The 24,063-nt window shown below is 46.0% G+C and overlaps 1 protein-coding gene across 1 annotated transcript in view; it reads right to left on the bottom strand.

Annotated features, from left to right (window-relative positions):
* The window catches only part of DCBLD1 (discoidin, CUB and LCCL domain containing 1), a 54,010-nt gene extending 33,576 nt beyond the window's left edge, over positions 1–20,434 (bottom strand). The window contains exons 1-2 of the mRNA XM_068162292.1: positions 20,069–20,434; positions 5,076–5,288 (exon numbers count right to left, since the gene is read on the bottom strand). Of these exons, the coding sequence (XP_068018393.1) occupies positions 5,076–5,288; positions 20,069–20,330 (475 nt within the window). The 5' untranslated portion in view covers positions 20,331–20,434. The remainder of the gene's footprint in view (positions 1–5,075; positions 5,289–20,068) is intronic.
* Positions 20,435–24,063: the final 3,629 nt, after the last annotated feature.

The raw sequence follows: 24,063 nt of genomic DNA, 5'->3' as shown, positions 1-24,063 counted from the left end.
AAAGGGTCAAAAGAGGTACAGAAATCTGATAAGGACATGAGAAGAAGCTGACTAAAAGCAGTCGCTGTTGATCTGTAAAAACACTGAAGTCACACGTTCAGCAGCAGCGCAGGTTTTGCTCTTGAGAACTACAGGGCCCACAGGGTTAATCTTGTTTTCACATATCCCTTTAACTAATTAAAAAATCAGAAGCTCTAATTCAGAAGCTCTAATTCAGAGTATTTTTAATATGCTCAGATAATGCAATTAACTCAAGAAGAAAAGCATTTCAGTGAAGGCTGGATGTTATCTACACCGGGAGATTGTGTAGCACATTCATTTTTATTCTAGATCCCTTTTGTGGGACAAAAAAAAAACCAACCCAAACCCTCACCATATTTTCATTCAGTGCAAAAGCTATGCCCTTGAAACAGACCCTTGTTAGCTATTTGTTTCTCCTAGAGACAACACATGCAAAGCTGTGATGGCATTTAAAGGTTTGTCAGACAAAGTTGAGTCAGTTTCACCAAAACTGGTGCTAGACTACCTTTGCTGACTGATGATTAATATTTCACATCTAAGTCTGAATACAAAGGGAATGGTTTGAAAGCAAAGGCTTGCTACAGGTTCTTTCCTCCAGTGAACACTGAAGAACACTGGAACGAGTCCAGAGAAGGGCAACGAAGTTGGTGAGGGGCTGGGAACACAGCCCTATGAGGAGAGGCTGAGGGAGCTGGGGCTGCTTAGCCTGGAGAAGAGGAGACTCAGGGGTGACCTTATTGCTCTCTACAGCTACCTGAAGCGGGGTTGTAAACAGGCAGAGGTTGGTCTCTTCTCCCAGGCAGCCAGCACCAGAACAAGAGGACACAGTCTCAGGCTGCACCAGGGGAAGTTCAGGGTGGAGGTCAGGAGGAAGTTTTACACAGAGAGAGTGATTGCCCATTGGAATGGACTGCCTGGGGAGGTGGTGGAATTGCCATCACTGGAGGTGTTCAGGAGGAGACTTGACAGGGTGCTTGGTGCCATGGGTTAGTTGATTAGATGGTGTTGGATGATAGGTTGGACGCGATGATCTTGAAGGTCTCTTCCAACCTGGTTTATTCTATTCTAAAATAATCTGCAGGGCAACCAGCACCAGAACAAGGGGACATAGTCTCAAGCTGCGCCAGGGGAGGTTTAGACTCGAGGTGAGGAGGAAGTTCTTCACCAAGCGAGTCATTCGTCATTGGAACGGGTTGCCCAGGGTGGTGGTTGAGTCATCGACCCTGGAGGCGTTCAAGGGGAGATTGGACGTGGCACTTGGTGCCATGGTCTAGTCATGGGGTCTGTGTTGATAGGTTGGACTCGATGATCCTCGAGGTCCTTTCCAACCTAGGTGATACTGTGATACTGTAATAGCCCAGAGGTAGTGTCTGGCCATTTTGTATCTCCAGTTTTAGAGCTTAGTGACCATCTTTTGATCCCATCACTGGAGAAATTGAAATGCAATGGCTGCCTCCACAGGTCCATCACAGGTGAGAAGAATTCTAGCGTCATGTCTGTGTCCCAGTTCAACACACAGACGATGCAACATGCTCCTCTAGGAAGGAATGAGAGTCATAGCATTTTTCCACCAGTCAACAAAATGTGAGGAATGAATGAACAAATGAATAAATAAATCAATAAGTGGTTTAATCTGTAGCTGTCTATTTTAAAATGTGAAGAAATCAACCAACTAAGCCTCTTAGCCCAAACACACATTGAGTTGATTCTTGCTGTGTTGCACGAATCTCGGCAGAAGGTTATAACGGTGACGATTTCAAATGCAAAGAGAACGCTTGGGAGAAAACTGAAAGGAAAGCAGTACTTTGTGTTCTGAAGGCTTGTTCACACCAACTTTCTATTTACACACACAATCTCATGTCCTTCCTCTGACTAGTTTTCTAAGCCTCAGATACAGTCCTTAATAGATGTTTGTACACACGCTGACGCTCCCTCTGATGTCTTCCACGGAGCTGAAGAGATTAGCATGGTATTTAAAACGTATTTCCCTTTAGACTTCATTGTCTTGTAATTGCAAACCTCTTAAAAGAGCAAAGGCTGCTTGGCTGATTTGAAACATGAGGAACATTCACACTGCTAGCTTTCATACTTAGCTCTTCAGGTTTTCCTTTTCAGACCCAGGTCAAGTACAGCAAATGTGTGAAAATGAGCTTTTAATTGCTCAGATGTTTTCAATGCCTGCAAAAATCTTTTCAACTCTACATCATCCCATGAAAGAAGTTGAATGGCAAAGGTCAGCATCTTCTTGGCCAAAGGGAGGAAGCTGACCTCTCTGCAGATGTTCATGAAAAGGGGAGGGTTGCAAAGAGCTCTGGTCTCAGAAACAGCCAGCTAAAAGGATGCTTAACAGACTGAATGGACTTAGAAGAGCTTAGAGAACATCTCTTGCTTACACAAATGCATATTAAAATGTGGCATTGAGTGCACCCTCAGCAAGTTTGCTGATGACACCAAGCTGTGTGGTGCAGCAGACATGCTGGAGGGAAGGGAGGCCATCCAGAGGGACCTTGACAGGCTGGAGAGGTGGGCACAAGCCAACCTCATGAAGTTCAATAAGAGCAAGTGCAGGGTCCTGCATCTGGGTCGAGGCAATCCCAGGCACAAATACAGGCTGGGCAGTGACTGGCTGGAAAGCAGCCCTGAGGAGAGAGACTTGGGGGTGCTGGTGGAGGAGAAGCTCAACATGAGCTCTCAGTGTGCACTTGCAGCCTGCAAAGCCAATCAGATCCTGGGCTGCATCAGGAGAAGTGTGGCCAGCAGGTCGAGGGAGGTGATCCTCCCCCTCTACTCAGCTCTGGTGAGACCCCACCTGGAGTAATGTGTCCAGTTCTGGAGCCCCTATTCCAAGAGGGATGTGGAGGTGCTGGAAGGTGTCCAGAGAAGGGTCACAAGGATGATCTGAGGGCTGGAGCATCTCTCCTATGAGGACAGACTGAAGGGGGCTAACAGGAAGGCTGGGGAAGGACTTCTCAGGATCTCAGGTAGTGATAGGACTAGGGGGAATGGAATGAAGCTGGAGGTGGGGAGATTCAGGCTAGATGTGAGGAGGAGGTTCTTCACCATGAGAGTGGTGAAACCCTGGAATGGGTTGTCCAGGGAGGTGGTCAAGGCCCCGTCCCTGGAGGTGTTTAAGCCCAGGCTGGCTGAGGCTCTGTCCAGCCTGATCTAGTGCGGGGTGTCCCTGCCCATGGCAGGGGGGTTGGAACTAGATGATCCTTGTGGTCCCTTCCAACCCTGAATGATACTATGATACTATGGTAAAACCTGGAGCTAAAAAAACCAAACCTATTGAAACAAATGACTTGGAGAACTTCTGGTCTCATTTATGAATTCCTGTGTCTTTTAAAAGAGAAGCAATATTGTGGCTTTATGCACATAGCACTATTTCCACTCTGTTCTACATGGATTTACCTGAATGTAGATCAGACACTCCGTAGGTAGGATGGTGAGAAAGTCTACAGCGAGCTGCAGACCACAAAAACCATTACAGATGGCATGTCTGCCTAAGCTATAAAACTTGTTACAGATACAAGCAAAATCTGCTAATTGTGCAGTTTGTTACTGAGAATGCAAATTACAGTCCACATGCATCAGACATTACCAATCATGTCTGAAAATGGGTGTGGGAATACTTTAAAGAAATTCATTATGTGGATTTGATTGCATAACACCCAGGTATGAGTAATTGCAGGACTGAACTGTGTGAAGATGTCTTTAGGCTGGTGTGTAAGGAGCCAGAATTTCTATCAATGCCCAAGCTTCATTTTTCACTTAATATGTTGATTTACCCTTGTTTCCTAGAAAAGCTTTGATTAAAAACATCAAGATAGCATCAATAAAAATTATTCAAAGCTATAATGCACTACTAAACACTGAACTCTTACTGCCAAGTACACACAGACTGCTTCAGCCAAACACAACTCATTACTTACAGTTCTAAACACCATTAAAAAAACCCCCAGCACACACCAACAGAGGCCTCGAATCAAGCTCCATGCAAGACTTAGACATCAAAGCATCACTGCCCACTCTTAGTGAAGGCTGCTACAAAATGTAACACCTCCCCTGTGAGAACAGTAATTACCTTTACCTTCATTTGCGAGCAAGGCTTTAATGCCTCACTTGATCTTATACCAGATGAGTGATGGCCCCAGCACTCTCATGAATGAAAGGCAATCACCTCTCCTTCCTGCTAAGGTATCTAGTGAGTCTTCATCTTAGAGCCACACACTTTACTGAGCCAAGTAATGAGCTGGGTGAGCTGGAAAACCTGGAAAACCTGAAGAGACTCCGTAGTTCATCTCCTCCTCATCTTCTCCCACTGAATCCACTCTGCTTGTTCAGCCCAGCAGAGCACATTCAGTCTCAGATGGCTGGAGGGTTACAGCCCACTCCCAGCAGGCAGCATTGGTATCAACCACTGCTTCACAAGTTTATTCCTGCATTGTGGAGCTCCTTGCAGCTCTGAATTCAAAGTGGACCTCTGCAAAATGACTCACCAACTTGAGAATCAGCTTGACTCTTCTAGAAAGAGTAGATCAAACTACAACTGGCTAGGAAGACCAATGTGAGGAAGGACTCAGGTTCTCTGGGGAGGATCTTGCTGTTGTTGTGATTGTTTTAAGTGCACAGCTATAGCAGATTACTCACTGATCTTCCTGTGCAAATCCCTTTCAACAGTGTAGGCTGGCTGCAAGCATTTAGTATCTGCAAGTATTAAATCCTGTACGTTGGCTAAGGTTATCAGTGACTAACAGCTAGCAATAACAAGGGTTATCCCCTCTCTGAACACTGCCTAGCAAATAGAGATAGACAGGACTGCTGACTCCAATTTCCTGTCTGTGTCTAGCTCATGAGCTAGCTCTTAGCCCACCAGAGAAGGCTACAGGGCTGATAGAGGTTCAGGTACTTGCAATGGTCTTATGTGCTGATGACACCAACCCAAAAATGAGGAGGAAAAGACAAAGGGTGCTGATTCTTACATTTTGTTGAGCTGGGTTATATTCACACTCTTACCAGTTCATGAACCAGCCACTGCCTTATCTTTTACCTACCATGCAACGTTGAAGAGCTCTGAACGGTTAGGTAGCTGGATTCACATTTCTGGGATTCAATATCCAGGTCTCCAATTTTTAGGATCAGACGTTTTCCTGGAGGCACTTGGATTTTCTTTTCACAGAGAGTGTAGTTGGGGTATGTCCCAGGATAGTTCTTAGATGCCAGGGTTCCACTGTCTTGATACATCACCACGTGCCCACATCCGTCCCCTGCGGTAGGAGAAGAAACAAGGAATAGAAACCCAACATATTCCTCCAATGTGTAAGAAAATCCTGGCCACTCAGTCATGGCTCACATGCACTTCCACCTTTGAAAACAGCAGTCTGTAACACTCCACCTCAATCCCATAGTTGCTGGCACATAAATAACCTAAATAAACACAGTCACATTTCTCATGTAGGGCAGTAGAAAGGAGGGTTGGAATCACCCATCAACTACGATGCCTTTGGACAGTCCTGTGGAGTCTCCCAGGCTTTAAAGCCAAACCCCACTGAAACCCTGAAGATGGACTTCCACCTGCAGTAGGTATGATCCTTTTTTAAGCAGTTCTCTTCCACTCAGCATTCCACATTTTATTTTCATAGAAAGAGCTGTCAGAGAGGGTAACTGACTCACAATGAAAGCACAGATGTGGCTTCACCACATACTATCATGGACCTGAGCCATCTTACTTTCCTGCTGGCCTTCTGGCAGCACTTGCACAATACAAAAAGCAAAGAATGCAAGGCAAAGACACAAGAGGGGCTTCAGAGGTGGGATGTGCATCATTAATGTGCCCAGGGTACTTCATGGGGGCATGCCCAGAGATAGGAGGGCTGCTCCCTCCTTGCTCAAGGGGTGAGGGTGGGCTCCCACAAAGTGTTTTTCTCCTGGCACTCTGTAGGAGCCAGTTTGGCTTTGAAGCCTTTCCTTGGTGGAGGCATCTGAGGAGCAGCTGCAGCAGTATGTATGACAACAGGAAAAGGCACATGGAAATGCATGGGGGGATGTGGGGGCTGAGATGGAAAACAGGAAGCATACATGGAGGGGAAGGAAGCAGATATCAGACAAGAGACCTTGACTAGCAAAGGAAGAAAAATTTGGTGAACTATTTAAGCGTGTACTAGTAGATTAAGTTCTGTGCCCAAGCTGGAGCCATTTCATTCTGCTGAACCTTTCAATTCATGGAAACTCTTGCAGCTGTGCCTCTGGTGCACACAACAGGCAGCCCCCAGTTCTGGGTCAGTTAGGCACTCTTCACATGGCAGTCTTGTACTCTGTTATCCCTGCAAAACTGAAACCTGTCCTAGAAGTGTTAACAAAAGAAAGACTCCTGCAGAGCTGGGGATTCACAGTGCTCCGTTTAACTACCCAGGATGTTACTTTTGGGGATGTTTTGGTTAAATTGTTTTGGTCTCTTCGTTTTAATTACATTCTGAGTTTCCTCCCACACTCACTAGGAGGAACAAACTTCAACTTGATGAGATGATTTAAAGGTGAACAACTGGAAACAAAGTGCCGCTGAAGAAACATGCTGTAGCTGAGGCTGGAGGGAAAGTGGCATGCTGTGCAGAGATAAGCTCCAAGCCATCAAATTTTGACTCTCTACTATATAATTACACTGCCATTTCATCCAACTCACTCAGCTGCTTTTCCACAAGCAACAGCATTTATTTTGAAGCTTTGTCATTATTACCAGCTTTGTTGCCTGCCATTTAATTTTGTTGCAGGTTCGTGCTTGGAATAGAGGTGAACAGGAGACATAGATCCAAAGTCATATCACCATAAACCAAATTAAATATGGGTTTGCAGATCTCTTTGTTCACAGGCTTTGAAAAAAAACACATCAGTTGTTCAAGTTGTTCAGTCTCTATTCATTTCAGGATGCATAGGAATATGCTCAGGATGAAAAGCAAATTGGCCTCTTGAGCAGATCATCTTTTTAATAGAAACTTTCTGCAACAGGAATAAAAGTATCCTGGGCTGCATCAGGAGAAGTGTGGCCAGCAGGGCAAGGGAGGTGATTCTCCCCCTCTGCTCAGCTCTGGTGAGACCCCATGTGGAGTACTGTGTCCAATTCTGGAGCCTCTATTACAAGAGGGATATGGATGTGCTGGAACGTGTCCAGAGCATGGCCAGGAGGATGAGCAGAGGGCTGGAGCACCTCTCCTATGAGGACAGACTGAAGGAGCTGGGGCTGTTCAGTCTGGAGAAGAGAAGGCTCTGAGGTGACCTTATTGTGGCCTTCCAGTATCTGAAGGGGGCTACAAGAAAGCTGGGGAAGGACTTCTCAGGATCTCAGGTAGTGATAGGACTAGGGGGAATGGAATGAAGCTGGAGGTGGGGAGATTGAGGCTGGAGGTGAGGAGGAAGTTCTTCCCCATGAGAGTGATGAAGTCCTGGAATGGGTTGTCCAGGGAGGTGGTTGAGGCCTCATCCCTGGAGGTGTTTAAGCCCAGGCTGGATGAGGCTCTGGGCAGCCTGATCTAGTGTGGGGTGTCCCTGCCCATGGCAGAGGGGTTGGAACTAGATGATCCTTGTGGTCCCTTCCAACCCTGACTGATTCTATGATTCTAATATAGGGACCAACACAGTACCTGAGCCATCAACTTTGAGCCTGGAGAGGAGTCCAGGGAGGCCCAAACAGCACAAAACTAGCTCACTTCCAGCAGGACACAGGACACCCTTGCTGCCTGTGTAGATGACAGCTGAGTAGGACAAAAGAACTGCCCAGGGCCTTTAAATTAAACTGAGTGCTTTTAACTATAAGCATTTGCTTTGGGTGGGCTAATGAAAGTAAAGCAGCTGCGATCTGGAGCTTGGTTTGCAGCTTACTGCTGCAAAAGAAAGAAAGAAAAGGGAAAACAATGGTAACAGTTACACAACCACTACAAGATGTCATGGGGATGAGCTCCTTCAAATGAAAAGTCTTCATCTTGCTGGGATATGTTCTGACCTCTGTCTCCTCAGTACAGTCCCAAGGATACATGGTGGTGATCTCAGAAGCAGCTGAGTTAGATGCCATTTACAGCAGCTGAGCAGCTGGCTGAGCCCTGCATTTGAAGTACAGAAATCCACAAGAGGGATTCTGTGACTCCTTTGGGGTGAAAAGCTGGAGAGGTCAATCCAGAGCCAGATAATGAGATTCCAATACACAATTCTGATTTTGGTTGGTTGCTTTTTCTTTTTAGTTGCTATATTTTTTAGAAGCCCAGCTTTACATTCTTCTGGAGACTTTGTGGATACAGAAAGAAAACCCTCTTTTCAAATAAAGAATGAATCCAGGGAAAATTAAGGCAAGTCTCTAATGACCTGAAAAAACCAACAAATATAGTGACTGCAATCACAGAATCACCAAGGTTGGAAGAGACCTCAAAGATCATCAAGTCCAACTCATCACCACAGACCTCATGACTAAACCATGGCACCAAGTGCCATGTCCAACCCCCTCTTGAACACCTCCAGGGATGGTGACTCCACCACCTCCCTGGGCAGCACATTCCAATCTTCCATGGCCTTTAAATTAGTATCAATACATTTTCAAGGGAAGCAGTCCCCCACTTTGCAGCATGCTCTAGCACAAAAGGAAAAACAAACAGTGTGTAAACATTTCCTTTGAATTGCATTTTAATTTGTTTTGGCCATTGGAATGGGCTGCCCAGGGAGGTGGTGGAGTCACCATCCCTGGAGGTGTTTAGAAAGAGACTGGATGGGGTGCTTGGTGCCATGGTTTAGTTGATTAGATGGTGTTGGGTGATGGGTTGGACTTGATGATCTCAAAGGTCTTTTCCAACCTGGTTAATTCTATTCTATTCTATTCTATTCTATTCTATTCTATTCTATTCTATTCTATTCTATTCTATTCTATTCTATTCTATTCTATTCTATTCTATTCTATTCTATTCTATTCTATTCTATTCTATTCTATTCTATTCTATTCTGTCCTGTCCTGTCCTGTCCTGTCCTGTCCTGTCCTGTCCTGTCCTGTCCTGTCCTATCCTATCCTATCCTATTTCCAGGAAACATTTTAACCCCTGTGCTGCAGCAGCTCCTCAGGACACTGCTTTTGCCAACTAAGCATTGGCTGGGAGGAGGACTGAGAGCAGGAAGGGAAGGCAGAAGAGCAGAAGAAACAAAGCAATGCTGTGGAGTGCTGATCTTGTTGCTCAGATTATTTACTTACCAACTTCAAAGGGATGCAAAAGGAGAAGGAGGTCAAGCAAACCGCAGCATGATTTTTTTTCCCCTCCTCTTCACAGACATTATTTACTTTAATGTCCCTCTTAAAGTAGGAATGAGAAAGCAGCAAATGATCTCCAACTGGTTCCACAGTGGTTCCTTAAGTCACAAGTTCCCACCACGTGCCCAGCTGTGATGCTTCCCCCCCCCCCCCCCTTACCCCCCACCAGTCATTGCCCAGCTGTGGCTGGGGGCTGGCTTCCCTCAGGGAGTTCCCTGAAGCCAGCCTCAGGAGATGCTCTGCCTCAAACGTATCAGAAGCTATTTTGGCAAGCAATGATCAGCATCATCAAGCACAGAAAAACTCTCCCTGACAACCATTATAAATGCCTTATCTAGCAAAGGAGCTTACAACTCTACTGCCACTTTTCAGAGTTAAAAGAGCTCTCTACAAATTGCAGGCACAGCCACACGCCAGGAGCTGGGGAGGTCTGTCCAGCTGCGCTGACCTACAGGGCAGTAGCTCTGCTGGATTGCCACAAACAGCCCTTGGCAACCTTTACTACCCCCAGAAACCTCCCATCTTTGCAGAAGTTTGCAAAGACAAAAACAAAATAAAAAGAGCAACTGAGAGCTGTGATTTTAATTACTTGCTGCTAAAATGCCTAAAGGAAGCAGGAATCTCCCTATAAGCAACTTCTTCCATCAACAGGAAGCTGTGTTCCCCTAAACTTCTTGGCCACCTTAACAAGTAGTAAGAGTAGAGTAGGGTACGGTAGAGTAGAGTAGAGTAGGAATAGAATAGAGTAGGAATAGAATAGACTAGAGTAGGAATAGACTAGAATAGAATAGAATAGAATAGAATAGAATAGACCAGACCAGGTTGAAAAAGACCTTCGAGATCACATCCAACCTGTCCCCCACCACCATCTAATCAACTAAACCATGGCACCAAGTGCCTCATCCACTCTCTTCTTAAACACTTCCAGTGATGGTGACTCCACCACCTCCCTGGGCAGCACATTCCAATGGCAAATCTCTCTTTCTGTGAACAACTTCTTCCTAACATCCAGTCTAATTGTCCCCTGGCACAGCTTGAGACTGTGTCCTCTTGTTCTGGTGCTGGTTGCCTGGGAGAAGAGACCAAGCCCCACCTGGCTACAACCTCCCTTCAGGTAGTTGTAGACAGCAACAAGGTCTCTTCTGAGTCTTACTTAAAGCCACACAGATATGACCCAGAAGCTGACACACTGGAACTTTTCCAGTTTCATGGTCTCTATGAAAACTTGACTAATTTTCCTGCTTAACCAAAGAACTCTCTGGAAAGCAACCATCTCAGGTCAGCTGGAGTGGAGGAGGCTCCTCCTGAACATAAGTAAAAACTTTTTCCCTGTGAGGCTGACAGAGCCCTGGAGCAGGCTGCCCAGAGAGGTTGTGGAATCTCCCTCTCTGGAGACTTTCAAAAGCACAAGCCCTCTGAGAAGAGGCTGAGGGAGCTGGGGCTGCTTAGCCTGGAGAAGAGGAGTCTCAGGGGTGACTTTACTGCTCTCTACAACTACCTGAAGTGTGGTTGTAGCCAGGCGGATGTTGGTCTCTTCTCCCAGGCAGCCAGTACCAGAACAAGAGGACACAGTCTCAAGCTGTGCCAGGGGAGGTTTAGGCTGGATGTTAGGAAGAAGTTCTTCATAGAGAGAGTGATTGGCCACTGGAATGTGCTGCCCAGGGAGGTGGTGGAGTCACCATCACTGGAAGTGTTTAGAAAGAGACTGGATGGGGTGCTTGGTGCCATGGTTTATTTGATTAGATGGTGTTGGATGATAGGTTGGACTCGATGATCTTGAAGATCTTTTCCAACCTGGTCTGGTCTGGTCTAGCCTATTCTATTCTATTCTATTCTATTCTATTCTATTCTATTCTATTCTATTCTATTCTATTCTATTCTATTCTATTCTATTCTATTCTATTCTATTCTATTCTATTCTATTCCATTCCATTCCATTCCATTCCATTTTCTATTCTATTCTTTCTATCCTATCCTATCCTACCCTATCCTATCCTATCCTATCCTATCCTATCCTATCCTATCCTACCCTATCCTATCCTATCCTATCCTATCCTATCCTATCCTATCCTATCCTATCCTATCCTATCCTATCCTATCCTATCCTATCCTATCCTACCCTATCCTATCCTATCCTCTATCCCTGTGTGTCCTATTCTAAGTGCTCTGGCAGGGGTGGTTGGACTCAGTGATCTTTCAAGGTCCCTTCCAACCCCTAACTCTCTGTGATTCTGTGGTCTGCACACGCACCTTCAGCACTCGTGACAGGATGAAACCTTATGCTACGTGGCTGCATTTATGCATGAGACCTCGGTGGCAAGATGATTCAGATTACTGTAGAAGTCACAGTGCCCGAAGGAGAGAAGGCAGTTACAGCCTGCCAGACCTTTGGCTGTGAATTATGCATGAGGACACAGGATTAAGAAATCACTGCATTCTGCAAAGAACAAGATCCTGCAACACATAAGGGACAAGGCTGACACGGGAATGTAAATAGCACCATACAGTTTGCTTGCTTTCCTTCTATTAAATACCCAGAAATAGGAGCACACTAGGTTTGCCTTTGCTTTTCAGGAGCACTATCTGGTTCCATCACAATCTGTGAAAGACAGAGAGTACTGAAGTGCACGTCAAAAAGAAGTGTATTTTAGTCGCTGCTTCCAGGACTTCAGCAGTGCACCCAAACGTAGTGCTCAAGAGAAGCGAGTTTCAGCACTGGAATTTGCTTTTCAGCACTCTAAATACAGCACTCTGGAGACTGAGGGTGTGAGAAAACTTCTCTGGCTTTTCAACTGCTACCACAACAACAACAAAAAGGAGATTTGTAATTGATTTATTTCCTGCAGAGTGTTTTTCACCACTTTTCTTTCATGGAGGTGGTGCGCTGCTGGGGTTGACCACTTCAGCATTTTATTGGTCTCTGCGTGTGGAATTACACAAGCATGGAAATTTCAGGGGAATTTTAAGTGGAAAGTCTCCCTGCTTGCTAAAAGGAAGCTGATTTTGTTTGTTTTCTAACAAATACCTGCCCACTGTAGGATATATGTTTACATGATGCACCTCAAGTGCAGGGAGGGCACTGAGGAGGTCACTCCCAAGCCCAGAAGGAATCTTAAAGGGCTGTAAATAAATGAGTGGATGGTTGTGCTCCTCCCACAGCCCCCATGCAGAGTAACCCAGGACCCTCATGAAGCTTCAGATAGATGCTTCTTCCATGTCCCTCTGCCTACAGCATCCCAGCAACAAGACAGGGATGTGAGGCCACAGCAGGAGATGGAGGCCTGCTCCCTCATCCTGGGGCCCCTCTGTGCTGGGAGAACATTGTGCCACTAGGGCACCTCTGCTGATTCTGCTGATCTGGCCAAACATGCAGTTGGATTTCCATTAAGGGTTTTTCAGGCAAAGTAGGAAATGTTAATCTTAACTGAGAGACACATCATATCTATGCAAATTGTTTGCTCTACTTTCTCCATCTGTTTTTTTTTTTTTCCCCCAAGTTTTTCCTCTTTGCTGTGCTTTACTGGAGATTAACTTACAGTATATTGCACCAAATTTGGACTGTGTGGGAAACATATGCTGCAAGCTCAGGGCCAGACTTGAATATTGGGTTGCACAGAAATAGGAATATTCACAGCAGTGCTAAGGACTGACAAACCCACAGGGACAGGAAATTCAGAGACACTAGGGTAAGGAGAGGCTGAAGCAGAGCTGTTCCAGTTACAGGAGCAGGTGGGAAGGCAAGGTTTCAAAACAGCTTTAATTTGGGCAAGAGGAAGTAGCTGAACATGATAGAATGAAACCACCACTCTCTTTTTGCCTCTTTTTTTTTCCCCTTAATATGCTATTCCCTTGTTAATGTGACACAAGTCAAGCAAGACTGACAGTTATCAGTGATGAAGAGTGCACTTTTTTTTTCTGGGAAGCAAACCTGTCCCACCTTACTTGAATATAAATCACACATTCACCTTTTTAGCCTGCGTGCCTGGGTGGAATAGATGATATTTTAGTAAGAAAGGACAGCAGAAAGCAAATTATGCAACCTCTCCCATTATCCCCAAGGTGGAAATTAATATGTGTCTCAAGAGAACATTAATTAGCTTGGTAAGGAAACAGTAATTGGCATTTATTAGCAAGACACAATTTTCTGGTTTGCCTTTTGACTCAGTCAGTCCAACTTCTAGGAAACTAGCAGTGTCCTCTATGGGTAACACAATCTAACAAGCGGTTCCTTACAATGCCAGTGGGAATGGAAGCAAAATTGAACTGAACCAAGACAAAGGTATGGTCAAAGAGTTACATCAGGCTGCTGGTCTGGAACACTGAAAGCAAGAAATGTCTTTTTTTCCCCTGTATTCTCATGTGAGCAGCCTGCCTGATGCTCATTGTCAGGGTATGTCATTGGAATGGGCTGCCCAGGGAGGTGGTGGAGTCACCGTCCCTGGAGGCGTTCAAGAGGGGGTTGGACGTGGCACTTGGTGCCATGGTTTAGGCCTGAGGTCTGTGTTGATAGGTTGGACTCAATCCTCGAGGGCTCTTCCACCCTTAGTTAGTTAGTTATACTGTGGTATTAACCAGAAGGGTGTATTCAGCAGCTCCCTAATCCAGTGAAGCTTATGAGCTCCCTGGCTGGTTTTGGCTGCATGGATTTGATCTGAGAGGTATTTAGTGAAGAAATTAATAATTTACCAAAATAAATAGAAAGGAAATCAGAAATTGTTCACAGAAAGAGAGATTGGCCACTGAAATGGGCTGCCCAGGGAGGTGGTGGGGTCACCATCACTGGAGGTGTTTAAGAAGAGACTGGATGGGATGCTTTGTACCACAGTTTAGTTGATTAGATGGTGTTGGATGATAGGTTGGACTCGATGATCTTGAAGGTCTTTTCCAACCTGGTCAATTCTATTCTATTCTAGTGCTGGTTGTGCCACTGTGATCCACAGCATCATTTCTGTGACACATTAATGTGAGTTTTAAGGACCACAAGTTTAACTACAGCTCTTCTGTCTGTCACAAAATATTAATAGATCAGCAAGTGCTGACTCCTTGCCACTTCCAGCCACTCATTGAATGTGGCACAAAACAACACACACTACAATAAGAGCTTATCTTTTGAAGCTCTGCTTTAAAGCCTTCAGCTCTGTGGCTTCCAGGCATTTCAACTTCCATTCCCCTGTACCATGCTGACACAAGGAATATGAGATGCTACAAATCCCTGGCTTTGGGAGCAAGCTGAGGCAACAGGAAGAGCAACAGCTCCTGAGCCAGCAGAGAACCTCGCTGTCAAAGTCTCCAGTAGAGTGTGACCAGCAGGATGCTTGACTGTATAGGGTAAAATAGAATGTTTTTCATACTTGGAGGAGAAAAAGGACTTTCCTGTTGTTGTTGTTGTTTTGAGCTTGGTTTACAACCAAGGCATAGCTGACTATATTAAGTCAAACACAGAACGAGCGTGGCACCAGAGCAGAACACAAGTACTTTTGGGCAGTTACCACAGCTGCAACAACAAAGCCATTCTGTTCTGATGGGTGAAGACACCCACCTACAATTCCAATGTTTTGAGGTCTCTCCTACTACACCATGAAGAAAAACTTTTGTTTGATTTCTGACAGGACACCCAGGCCTTTGTACAGCATCAGGGATCTCGTCCAGAACTCCCCATGTGGTTTTGTGATTGGAAATAAAACAAATAAACACCGTTTTTATTCAGTAGACACGAACATCTGGAAGATGACATCAACATGACTTCAACTTTAATGTCAAAGCACGAGACTGAAATCCAATATTGCTGAACAATCTGCCGTGGAAGTGCCAAAAACTTGAACATCACAGATTAAAGCTGTGATAGAAACAAGGTTTCTGCAGTAGCTGAGAGAAGAAACAGTGTTTTAGAGCTTTACTAACTGCCTGATGAACGCTATTTTAGCAGCTTGAGGCTAAATGTGTGATGCTAAATAACAAAATGAAGATTCTGGTCTTCCAGGAAGCATTGGCTCTGGATTTCTAGCCTTGCTCTGCTTTCCCCCTTCTATTCTTCTGTCCCTCTCATGCGTGAAAACACCTTTACCGAAGCTCTTTGGAGATGTGCAAAGCCAGCGTAGCTTGAGCATACTCATTCTTCCCTCTCCCTGCACGCAGAGCCAGCATGGAGCCACCAGGCAGGCAGCTGCTGCCAACAGACAGCAGCCCAACAGACATCAGGTGAACAGAAATAATTAGCATGGTTGCACTGGGACTGGAAATCCTGCTCAGGGAAGATGAAAAAGTCGCACCACCACCAAGCTAAACCTTCATATCTTGGAAGGAGGTTCCTGAGAGGCAAGCCCTGGCTCTGACAAAAGAAGAGACAGGGAGAGAGGGAATGAAAGACCAAAGTACTTCCTCCTCATAACACCCTCAGCTCCCAGGCTTAATTATACAGGATCAACAATTCTAACCATAACTACTGGCAGCCTCTCTACATGCAAGCGTCCAGCAAACCTCAAAAATGTCTTTAGCACACAGCAAACTTCCCAATCTAAATGAATTTAATTAGCTAGTTCATAATTTATTCCAAAAGCAATGATTAAGACACTGCATACTCTTCAAACTACTCAAACCCTTATCCTTTGTATTTTATTTGAGCATCACTGGTAGATTGTCCCAGTTTGAAGTTTCCTAATCCTAGCTGAAAAGCTAATTAAGGCTTTTAGGGGAGCTGTGTGCTCATTCTTATGCATTGCTGTCAACTTTTGGGTTGATTGCAGATATTTGGGATCCAACACCATTCCACTGAATCCAGTCAGAAGGATTTTATTTTGATTTTGCCTGGCTTGTTTTATTCTTAGCAGATGGTGCAAAGCCATGTGTTGATGAGTACATGCCACGGGAGAGCATGTGATACAATGCAGCCAGCCCCAAACTACAGTGGGGTCTCTGCTGAGGGCTTCAGTGCCTGCCCCCACTCAAGGCCACATTTCTTGGGGCGGTGTGCTAGCTCAGATGGGTACCAGCTTTGTACAACTGGTACCTGACTTAGTTCTGAGGCATCTATACAGCAGCATAAGCATCCTCAAAGTCAATGTTTTACAAAGTATGTTTTACTGTACTACAAATGCAGCTCCAGTGGACTAAAGGTGGCACCACGCTGATAAATATAAATGGATTTGGCTTTGCATATGAAAATCAATAAGAAATTTGCATGAGCTATGATTCAACAGCCATGCATGTTATGTGAATGTGCAGGTAACAACTTTCCCAAGGCATCTTTTTCCCTCCCTCCTTTGCCAGTGAGACTCCCAGTAGCCTCCCTGTCTCTGATTGTGTTTGAAATATGTCCCCTGATAACCTAAAGAGAAGTACATATAAAGGGCTTAAAGCTATTTATAGCAAAGCCTGTGCAACTGGAAACATTGCCATTTTCATGTGGCATTTTCATGTGGCTTATGAACTGCAACCAGAAATCTGTTGCCTCCCTCTTTAGTGATTCCAAGCAGCACTCACAAGGCGAGACAGAGCGAGCCAAGGAAAGAAGCAGACATAAGGACAAAATGCAAACAAACTGAAAAATCTACCAATCACTTATACTCAGAAACTGGAAGGGGGTGGGTACAAGAAAGATTCATCTCTCTCTGCATTTCAGACTGCTGGATATGGGCATGCAAAGTGGATTAGCACGATCACACTGATATTCTTTGGTATGGGGTTTGTACGACCCCCACCCCCGAGAACAAGCATAAGCTCCCATAATTACTGCATATGCTGTTGTCACATTAAGTAAAAGCCTCACTCCAAAAATGTTTCAGAGTCTACTGCCCTTCGATTCTTCTAACTGGGGACTGGGTGCAAGTGTCACTAGACTCAGGAATCCCATAAGCAAAGTTCATGTTCAGAGGCTGATCGGTAGATGCCACAAGAAATAGTTTCATTGCTTTATTTGAAGCGAAAATAAATGGGTTATAGCAGGAGCAGTGGCTTAAATCTTAACAGAGTACAATTCCCCTTCCTATTATGCCCTTCTACGAACAAACAGCCCTCAGGTGAGCTTGAAGTCCTACTGGCCAGAAATGTAATAAAGACAGACTTAGATTCAACTCTGCCCTCCATAATGACATGGTTCAAGGTCTTGCTCAATGAGACCAGATGGAAAAAAAACAGAAGGCAGTGAAAGGCAAAGATAACGTGTTCAGGTTTCCCTCCTTTCTACCTTAGGTTTAAACCACCAGAAGGAGAGATTGAGAAGACAGACCAGGTTGGGCACATCCATGTGAGGCTGGCATGTAGGGAGCAAGATGTTGTTGTCAGCAAAGAGCTGGCAACTGGAACCACAAGAGAAATTATCGGCGCATTATCAGAATTAAAAGGGAAAAGAAGAACCTTTTATTATAAATGCCAAAGCTACTTATTACTCATGGACAGTCATAGATGTGATATTTGTCCCCAGGTGAGACCTACTAAGCTTATAAAAATGTTTTAATTAAAGTCAGATCCCTAAACACACATCCTTCCCCATCACCACTCTCTGAACAACAGAATCCCACAGTTCAGATGGCTCTGGGCAACACACAGACATTGAAATGATTTTCAAGAGCAGAAGAGGTTGGACTTGATGATCTTTGAGGTCTCTTCCAACCTTGGTGGCACTGTGGTAAGCTGACACCTGGGCTCTGCACGGTCACACTCGGATATGAGCAATGCTATGAAGTAACCAGTGAAAAAATTGGGCCCTTGCCTTAATTTGAAGTTTAAGTGAAAGAACAGAAGCTGTAACAGCAGCTTCATCCTCGTTCCGTAGCATCCCTCAGGGAAAACTGAAAAGGAAGGTGAGCTGGTCATGGTGAAAAAAAAAGCAGGTTGTGCAGACAGCTCCTGAGAAGCCAGGAAAATGTGCTACTTTATTTCTAAAAATGAGTATTTTTAAATCAATATATTTAAAGCAGCACAACTCTCTTTGAAGCAGCTGGTTGAAGGCACCAGCGGTGACAAGATACAGAACTAGCTGCAACTGGAGCCTGATTTGCTCGGGCACTTCCCGTGCTCCATCACAACTTTTAAGTCAAGTCAAGAAGCTTGTGCAACAGGAAGTTGGGATCCACTTATCCTTATCTCCTTTCTCCACTGGTGTGACTTTAGAACATTTAGCCCCTAATTTACAGGGTAATATCAGTAAAGGAATAGAATAGCTGCACCCTGAGGAGAAAGGAAAGACAGAGGTCGGAATCTCTTCTGCTTTCTAGACACTGGTCAGACTCATATACATTGGACTTCGGTCCAAAGAGAACCAGACAAAATACTACTTGTGCTTCCTTGCTGTTGGTTTGATAGTAGAAGTATTTTCTAGTGCAACCTAAGGGCTTTCACCAATTAATTTAGGAGTAGGATTCATACTGCTTCATGCGACTGTGCGCACTGAAACCTCCTCAAATCACAGAATGGCAACAAACTTAGTTTCTGACTCTCCAAATAACTTTCTGCTTCTTGTCATCATGCAAGACAAACATTGGTGAAAGAGGAAACAAAATATTGTCGTCTCGCGTGAGACAGACATGAGTGAAGGAGGAAACAAACAAACAAAACCCCTCAAAACACTGATGAAAACAGGGGAATGAGGGTGTATTTTTTTTCCCCCCTTTGGTTCATGTGTATTTCCTGGAGCATACCAAGTTGGGAGTCTCAAAACAGGGAAACATACTGAGGACGGAATAGCAAAGCTGGCACGAAGCTGACAAGTGGAAAAGCAACACAACTCATACCAAATTCTCCCTTCTGTGGTGATCCATATCGAAAAAATCTCCATTCGTAGGAAGTCGTGTGGAGGAGAGGCACAAATCAGCCAAACAAAGTACTTTGTACCACTGCCTGGATGCACTGCTAATGCCCTCGGTTCTGGAATTTGCAGCCAAGTTGGAACATTAGTGCAGGGACTATTAATTTATCTGAATGCACGATCAAGCTCATTACGCTTAATTTCCAGCGTTAACTATTTAACCAGCCCAGTAGCTGTCAGTGAACTGCCCCAAGATGGATGCATCAGGCTAGGCAAATGCCACAACCAAAAGGTTGCAACTCCTCGGTAGGAGCAGTCGGCTGTGCTTGTAATTTACACAGGAAGCTTAACTGGGAGCCGCATAAAAACACCGGTTAAGGAAAGGACAGCCCGAGCCCTCACTGGGCGAGCTGCAGCATCACAAAAGGGCTGTCGAGATCCCTGCCAAGCTCTGTCCCGACACGAGTGTGCTCGGTCTCAGCGGGGCGGTGTGCGAACAGACTCGCTTGCGCCCGGCTGAGACACGGGGACTCAGCTGAGGGACGCGGCCCCGGGGAGCGGGGCGGCGGAGCTGTTGCCGGTCGTCCAGCGCCGGTTGCCGATCTCGGGACTTCTTCCGCTGGGGCCAGGCACCCAGGTGGCCGCGGGAAGGACCGGAGCCGCTCCCAGACCCTGTCTACAACTTGCCGGAGAGTTTGGCTCCGCTTGTCTGACTTCTTAAAAAAACAAAATTTAAATCCTAATTAAGGAAATCCGAAGCAAACCCAAGTGTGCATTTAGCCTAGGGCCGGTTACCGCCTTAATCTCACAGCTACTCAGACATGGGGATAAACCCGGCGAGCATTAACCAGGTCAGCTATATACAGCCCGAGAGGAGCCCTGGCTGCGCTCCCGCACAGCAATAAGGCGAGGACGGCGTGGACCGCTCCTCGCAGCACCCCACCGCTCTCCTCTGCGCAAGGTGGACGCCCCGAGGGGCCGTGCAGCATGGACCCCTTCCGAATCCACCACCCCCCAAACTCACTCACCCAGCTTCTCCGCCCGCAGCCAGAGCGGGGCCGAGGCTCCAAGCAGCAGCGAGAGCAGCAGCGAGGGGGCGGCCCGCACCCCCCCGGCGGGGCCCATGGCTCCGGCTCCCGACCGGGCGGGCAAGGCACAACTTCCCCACTTCCCTCCTGCTCCTTTCTCTTCCTCTCCTCTTCGTCTTCTTCTTCCTCCTCCTCCTCCTCGCCGGGGCGGCTCCGGGGCCAGCCCGCGCTCCCGCGGACGGGGGCGGCCGCTCCCCGACATCCTTCCCCCCCGCAGGTGTTTCAGCGGAGGCGGAGAGAGGGCCGTGTAGGGCTGCCCCTGGCCCCGCGCCCCTCCGGTGGCCGGGCTGCAGCTCTGCCGCCTCCCGCCTCCCCAGCCCGGGGCTGGGGGTGGAGAAAGGAAGCGGGAGAAAGGGAAGAGCCACTGCTCCCATTGGGCTGCAGCACGGGGGATCTCCTCCTCCTGCCGTGGACCGAGGGGCTGGCTCGTCCCCGCCGCCCCCTCGCCTGCCCTCCGCAGGAGCTGTTTCTGCCAACCATCGTTGCTCCGGGGTCGGGGACTCCCCGAACCCCCACAGCCCCGCGCATCGCTTGCGCGCCCCCGAAGCTGGCAGGCCGTACACGTGCACGTATACATGCACACACGCTTACACACATGTAATTTAAAGAAAGCAGGAATATCTTTGTCGTTTGCAGGCTAATTCCCAAGCTAATTCCAGCTGCCACAGGGAGAAGGGGTGCGGTGGGATGCGCAGGGAGGCGGCGGACACGAGGCCGGCGGACACGAGTGGGGCTGGTGGGCACGCAGCTGGACGGGGCAAAGGCCCAGCCCCTACAGCAGAGCTGGGGTGATGCTGGGGCTGCCTGCTTCTGTAACCTGCCCCCGGGGCGGTATTTTTCACGCAGGGGTGCAAAGTGTGCAAGCTTTTGTGGGTTAAAGTTCTGGGATGGTAAATTACAGAATTTTAAAGGATGCTGTGGGCAGCTCCCAGTCTCAGGTGCTAGGGGCTGGAGAAGGCTTGTGGCACAGGGAGGACGCAGGTACACGGTAAGCAGTTGGCTGCAGTGCCAGCAGCCACGGGAAGCTCACGCATTAAACAGCCCCCAGTGACTGACCTCTTCAAGGTGTGCCAGAGAATTCAAAGCGACTCTATCCAGTCTTTACAGGGGTAGGTTGATATGAGGCAGGTGGGTGCACACTGCTGGCAGGTCAGAAATACTCTGCTACTGTGCTAAACTGAAGCACATAATTAATTGGCATGCCCTAGAGACAACTGATAACTGTTAGGTTTTCTAGTATCTCAGAAAAAGTCAGATTTAGTAAGCCTTTCCCCCTCCCCCCCCCCCCCAAACTGAGCTCTTGTTTTGTGTTACTGCCTGTTGTTTAACTTTTCAGACACCATATGTGATCAGGTGTATTTTTTTTACCATATACCTGGTACATTATATTCTTGGTATAGGTGTTAAACAGATTTTTCAGTACTTGAGATTTAACCCTTCTTTGCAAAGGAGAGTTTGAAATCTAGACTAAAATGTTGAATGTGGTGCAAGGCAGGGAGAGTGTTGCTGCAGCAGCTCATCAGTCAGACTAATCCTCACTGGACCTTGTCAGCATCCTTCTGGCTGAAGGAGGTTGTGATGGGTCACTTGCTTCAAGATTCTGAAGGCTGAGAGACCTTTGAAGACGTGAATGTCTATGTGAATAGAAGTGGCCTGTTCCAATCCAATCCAATTTGTTCTCCACAATCTGTCTCAGAGATCGTGGAGAACAAATCCATACAAATGAAGGTGATTATGGAGGGGAACTGGTGAGACAGTCAAACTGCAACAGCTCCAAGAGTGGATTTAAAAAGAACATGGAATTGGTGAAAATATTGTGCTCACAGAAAATAAGCTTCTCCCATGCCAAGTACTGATTCAAAACCTGCAAATGAGATCCAGCATAAAGGAAAATGAGGAAGAGAAATAAATAGGACAACAGAGATGGTACAAAACATATATTACCTTTGAAGGAATTACAGTTGCTGAAAGGCAGTATAACATAAGAGCATGCACTGTTTTGTACTAGTCTCAGTGAGCAATCAAAACAGCTCTGTCACACAGGTTGAGGTCTAAAATACATTATTTCATCATAGGGCCAGGTTTTAACTATGTATGTTAAGGGTCATCATAAATACTGGCAGAAAAGTCCTGCAAGTCAACCTCATGGAGGTAGTGATGCAATAAATCGGGTCTGGCAACCTTGGGTAATTTAATATGCAAAACCCTCTGCCATGGTGCTCACTGCTAGTGCTGAACTCTCAGCAGAACTTGAGTCGTTGGTACAGGCAAGTCGGCAGCCTTGGAAGGCCAGAATGGTTTTTGCCTGTCACATACCTTCAGGAGGCCCATAAAGACGAGGAAAGTGAGTTGGCAGATGCCAGGAAAGGAAGCTGTCTCTTTGTCCTGGGTGTGGGAGGCTTGACAATGTCCTCTAGGACAGATAGGTAGAAAATAATTCCCTTCATAGTAATTTTTATTGCAGTGATTCGTAAAAAAAGGCTAAGTCATGCCCTTGAGACTGGGGCTGTAAAACATCTGGGAGTGGTATGTTTTCTCTTCATGACTGGTGAGGGAGTACACCATACAGGAGAGCACTGGCGGAAGGAAGGGTAGTCCAGTTTCCCTTTCAACCTGCTTGCCACCCTGGGCTCAGCAGGAGCTGGCTGGTTGTCTGAGGCTATGAGTTTCCCATTGCAAATATGTATGCTACTGAGGGGGAAACTCTACATCTCTTCCAGAGGGTGTTGGAATCATGGCTTCCATATTGACTTCAGGAGGATAATGAAAAATGCAATCAGTGCAGTAGCTTTTGTATTATTTATTTTGCTATTAAATTCACATTACTTTATCATGCCCTCTCCTTGTCAGTTTTCAATATGCTGTAGGCAAGGAACTTACTGTCAGCTTCCAAGATTAAATAATCATTAAGATGAATGGAGTAGTCTATAGCTCTCAAAGCTGTTATTCAAGGACTTGTTTAACCCCTGTCACATTGCTACAGTGCTTTGAGTAGACTCTTCCAAGTTTCCCTTTGCAAGGAGGAGAATTAAAACCAGCTTTTATATAAATACAGTTTTAAAGGCAAGAGCTTTGAGTCAAGGCAAAAGATTAATTCATAAAGGAGGCATACATTGAGCCTGACTAATAACTTGTGAGGATGTTACAGAACAGGAGCTTCATAACATGAAAACTGCCTGACAGAACACTTCTGACAGCTTAATGCAGCTGATTTTGGTCACTAGCACTGACTTCATTTGGAAGAGACAGGATTCACTCAAGGGCAAAGGCAAGCTACTTTCTAGCATGAGCATGTGCCCTTCCTTCACAGTTAGTTTTCCAAGCATATGACTTAGATAATAACATTTCCAATAATCACACAAATACTCCTATATCCATTATATGGATGCTTTTCTGGTGCAGCCACCTGTAAGTGAGGTATTTTGGGTTTACTTCATAGATGTCTGGCCATAGACATGGACAGCGAGGTAGGACTTCAGGACAAAGCCAGCTCAAAACACTTTCGAAGGTGATTGGTCACTATGTCAGGGACATACCCAGGTTTTATTCACAGTCTGTAGCTTCATGGATTACCTGTTAGGCCTTTGTATATTACACATACTGAAAGAGCTCCTCCTAAGCGGCATCAAATGAGTCCTTGTGTCCCTTGTGCTGTGTTAAGGTGATAATTTGTCTGGGGCAAGGGGCAGAGGAAGAGGGAAAACCATGCTGAAGTTTATCTAAGCTTGTCTTGCAAGCTTGACACTGTATAGATACTTTCATTCAAAACCATCTTGTTTTGTACATGTCCTAGAGAAAACCAAACCAAACCAAAAACCAAACAACCAAACAAAACCCCCAGCCCACTAATTTATACAGTGAGGCTTAAGTTTCATCTTAGTGGAGCAGCCTTGCTTTTGTGTGGCTAACAGGAGAGTTCCTGTTCTTCATAGGTC

The sequence above is a fragment of the Melanerpes formicivorus genome, unplaced genomic scaffold, assembly GCF_026170545.1.
Source record: "Melanerpes formicivorus ecotype bairdi unplaced genomic scaffold, bMelFor1.0.p_v2 SCAF_63, whole genome shotgun sequence".
NCBI lineage: Eukaryota > Metazoa > Chordata > Aves > Piciformes > Picidae > Melanerpes > Melanerpes formicivorus.
The sequence above is the reverse complement of the archived record's forward strand: the minus strand, read 5'-3'. Positions and strand labels throughout refer to the sequence as shown.